At 37.8% G+C, this 4271-nt stretch overlaps 1 protein-coding gene across 1 annotated transcript; it reads left to right on the top strand.

Moving 5' to 3' along the window:
- The first annotated feature begins 598 nt into the window (after nucleotides 1-598).
- LOC107479323 (RING-H2 finger protein ATL22) lies at nucleotides 599-3069 on the top strand. Its single transcript, XM_052258647.1, has 2 exons — nucleotides 599-1477; nucleotides 2952-3069. Exons 1-2 carry the CDS (start codon nucleotides 742-744, stop codon nucleotides 2996-2998), a joined length of 783 nt encoding a protein of 260 aa, XP_052114607.1. The 5' UTR covers nucleotides 599-741; the 3' UTR covers nucleotides 2999-3069.
- The last annotated feature ends 1202 nt before the right edge of the window (nucleotides 3070-4271 follow it).

The raw sequence follows: 4271 nt of genomic DNA on the forward strand, positions 1-4271 counted from the left end.
GTGTTGCAATGGAGATTGGACGTGTTGCAACGTTGGCTGGAAGCGTTGCAAGGTTAGACACGTTGCAACGTTGGCTGTGCACATTGCGCAGGAGGTTTGGCACGTTGTCTTCTTCTTTGCTTAGAGAGAAAGATCACTAAATTTTAAAGAAGATCAAACACTAATTTAATAAAAATATTAATATGATATATATTTAAAAAAAATAATTATTGACGTAAAAAATATAATTTTAATTTATTCATAATTTTATGATATCTATATATTTATCATCGTATCAAAGCGAATACCTAAATTTTATGACCAATTTTCTATTCATTTTGTTTGGTTTTTCCCGCGATATCTCCCAAAAGAGTCTATTAACTGAAAACAAACTACGGCACTCAGAGTTTAGTTGTCGGTAAAGAAGGTAGAGGACGGGTTTCCTAAAGCTAGGATGAATTGGAAATGTAAGAGCCAGAGAAGCATTAAAGTCAAAGTGACTGTAGCTCTAGGCTTAGTCTTGCAGTATATGACCTTTTGTCGACACCTCTGTTTGTCCATTGCATCGTTAGACTGATACTTTATTCTCGCAGTTGACTGACCATTGTTGACACTTAATTAAAAAGGTTGACTTAGGGGTTCGTTCCACTTCAACTTATCCCATAGATTAGATTATTGGAACAAACAAACAATCACCCTTCCCGTCCCATCCCATCCTGATTTTTCATCACTATTAAACTCAGATTCCTCTGCACTTGGCTGATGGCTTCATCAGTATTAGTGGCCCGATTATGTTTACTGGTTGCCTTTGTATTCCATAATCTTCAAATCACAAGAAGCAAACAGGTTTGCGATGTGAAGTCATGCGGCGAAATCGAAGATATTCAGTTCCCATTCGGTTTGAAAGAAGCCAATCAAGAGCCTCAGTGCAGCTATTACCCTGACCCCAGTTTCCATCTCTTGTGCAAGCGCAGCAACCTCACTCAAACAATCCTCACTCTCCCCAAAACAGAGGACTTGGTAATCAAGAGCATCGATTACGAGGAACAAACCATCCAAGTCAACGATCCCAAAGGTTGTCTCCCAAAACGTTTCTTGCACAATAACTGGGACCTTTCGGATTCACCATTCACACTCGACATCGCACGCTACAAATATTTCAATCTGACCTTCCTCAGTTGCCCCTCAAACTGGACCAAATCCACGGGGTCACCTAGAATCGCATGCCTCAGTGACAACACTGGAAACTCGGTCATAGTCTTAGGGCTGCGTCCTATTGACATATCATCAACGTGTGACGTGATGTCCACGGCTCTTGTGCCGCTTCCGATGGTGGATATGCCTCAGTGGCCATTCTGGCCTGATCTCAACCACGATATTGGCTTGGCTTGGACCCAACCAAGGTGCTCCGAATGTGCGGTTAGTGGCCAACGTTGTGGCTTCGTCAACGATAAAACTTCTCGAGTTGGATGCTTTTCTACTCCCACCAAAAACCAAGGTAAATTAATTCAATTAAGTCTTCTATCATTTTAGAAAAAATTAAAGTAAATCAGGTTTATTATCGGCAAAATTGTGTTATTCTTAATTTGATTTCTCTGCTTGGGGGATGCCTCCACCCCCGCTTGAATTGCTTTTTCGATCTTTATTCTTGATTATACGCAATTCGCCTTGTTCTTTATCGATTTATTCTCTTAGAATCTCTCACTCATCTGAAATTAACAGGACACGTTGAATTATCATGAAAACCAGGTATGGTTCGTGCTACATGTTTTGCATATAGCGGTTAGGTACTTAGGTATCGGGTCGTAATTGGCAATTGAATATTAGACTGTGTAGCAACTGTCTTTGACTCAAATAGTCTAATTCCGTGCTCCTTAAGGATGAAACTTGCCACCGAATAAGAATACTAGAAAGATGAATTATGAATGCGTTCATCTTTTCTGAGTAACGTGTCATTAGAAAAATGAAATGTCGTTGAAACATGTCAGTTTCATACTTTCATAAAAAAGTGGGGCATCATGAATGTCAGTTTTATTATTTTTATTATTAATTATTAATATTATTGAAGTGTTTTTTCGGGTGGGGAGTTTCACAAGTGGTTTGCACTTTTATAAGTGATCATCCAATTGTTAACAAAAGACTAGGATCATGATTAAAGGAAAGGGGAAAAGATTGGTGCTACTAAGACTAAGGCATGTGCCTAATAAGCCCTTAAAAATTGCACCAACTTGCTTTATGCTATTTCTTATCTTTATCCCCCAAAACAAAAGGACTGATACGTAGTAAAAGAATTAAAAAATAAAAGAAAGAACGAAGAAGGAAGAATAATTATAATAATACATCAATGTTAGGACACTTGGTTCCTACTCGTGTGGTGTTACTCAATAATAGAACCATGATTTTAATTTTACATTGCGCAATTAGACAAACTACTAGGAAACATAGAAGTGGGACATGGAATCCCCTTTAGAAATTCTCAAAGTTTGAACATGTTTAGCAAAGTCCTAGTTTGGGTGAGGAGTTTACTTTTTCCTGATTATTTAGCAGATTCTTTTGGTATATATATTTATTGGGGAAAACTCTGCGTACAAACGATTAGGGCTTGTAAGTATTACAAGCCAATTAAACTCTAATTCCCAAAATTCGCTGCAAGTGCTATGTTCCTTACACGCGCTACATCACTTCTTCTTCTCCTTCTTTTTCGATCATTCTTTTCTCCTCCTTTCTCACTGGTTTGTTCTTCGTCGTTGACGTTAGTTCCTCCACATACTGTTATGGCACATTTTCATTGCACCTTCTTCTTCTTCTTGCTGCACGTTCTTCTTCCTCTTCCTCTTCTTCTTCTTCTTTTCTTTTGTTTCTTGCCTTCTCTTTCTCCTTCTTCATTTACGTGCTTTTCTCTCTGTTTTCTTTTTTCGTTATTCTCGATTTCTATTGTTTTTTGACATCAAGCTCTGAAATCGTTTTTGAAGAAGAAGAAGTAGCAGAAGATGAGGAGGAGAAAGAGAAAGAGTTCTGAATTATGCATGATTTTGGGTGTATTTCTTAAATCCTTTGGGTGTATTTTCTGTAATCTTTTGGGTGTATTTCTATAATCGTTTGGGTGAATTTCTGTAACCGTTTGGGTGTATTTTTGTAATCTCTTGGGTTGAATTCCTGTAACCGTTTGGGTGTATTTCTGTAATCTCTTGGGTGTATTTTATGTAATCGTTTGGGTGTATTTCTGTAATACTTGCCATTTTTTCTATGTAATCGTTTGGGTGTATTTCTGTAATGCTTGCCATTTTTTCTGAAATGAAAAATACACCCATAGATATCAGTAAGATACACCCATATATATGAGTCAGATACACCCATAGATATCAGTCAGATATCACTCAAATACACCCAAATGATTACAGAAATGCACCCAAAGGATTACAGAAAATACACCCAAACGGTTACAAGAATTCACCCAAATGATTATAGGAATACACCCAAAGGGTTACAGAAAATACACCCAAAGGATTTAAAAAAATACACCCAAAATTCGTTGAAGTACATCTTATGCATAATTCAGAACTCTTTCTCTTTCTCCTCCTCATCTTCTGCTGCTTCTTCTTCTTCAAAAACGATTTTACCATGAAAAATCGAAAAAAAGGAGAAAGCAGAGAGAAAAGACGTAAATGAAGAAGAAGAAGAAGAAGAGGAAAACGAGGAAGAAGAACGTGCAGAAACGAAAGAAAAGGAGAAGAAGAAGAGTAAGAGGAAGAAGAACGTGCAGCAAGAAGAAGAAGAAGAATTTCAGAAACCATGAAAATCGAAAAAAAACGAAGAAGAAGAAGAAGAAGAAGAAGAGGAAGAGGAAGAGGAAGAAGACGAAGACGAAGACGAAGACGAAGACGAAGAAGAAGAAGAGAAGTAGAAGAAGAAGAAGACGAAGAGGAACCGTTTGATTGGGGCGCGTGTAGTTACGCTCCATTCAAAATGAGTTAATGTGCGTGTTAATGAAGTTTGGGCTAATAACTTGTAAAACTTGTACGGCCTTTTTACTTGTATGTGTAGCAGGCCTATATTTATTTGACAAGAAAATGTTTCATAGCCTTTTTATTTTTAGTAATTAACTAAGTATCCTTTTCTTGGTAATAATTTCACCGTTGGATATTCATGATTGCGTGCAGGTCTTAGCAGCAGTGCCAAATATGGCTTAACCTTAGGAGTGGGAGTTCCCGGGCTCTTATGTTTAATTGGGCTTTCATGCTTCATTTGCGGTAAGGTCAAGGTTCGTATTCATCGCCGACAGCCCATCAGAG

Source organism: Arachis duranensis, chromosome 3 (genome assembly GCF_000817695.3).
Source record: "Arachis duranensis cultivar V14167 chromosome 3, aradu.V14167.gnm2.J7QH, whole genome shotgun sequence".
Taxonomy (NCBI): Eukaryota; Viridiplantae; Streptophyta; class Magnoliopsida; order Fabales; family Fabaceae; genus Arachis; species Arachis duranensis.

Coding starts and splice junctions, on each gene's coding strand:
- LOC107479323 (XM_052258647.1), top strand. CDS start 742: ATGGCTTCATCAGTATTAGTGGCCCGATTATGTTTACTGGTTGCCTTT. Junction 1,478..2,951: donor TACTCCCACCAAAAACCAAG/GTAAATTAATTC, acceptor TCGTTTTTGAAG/AAGAAGAAGTAGCAGAAGAT.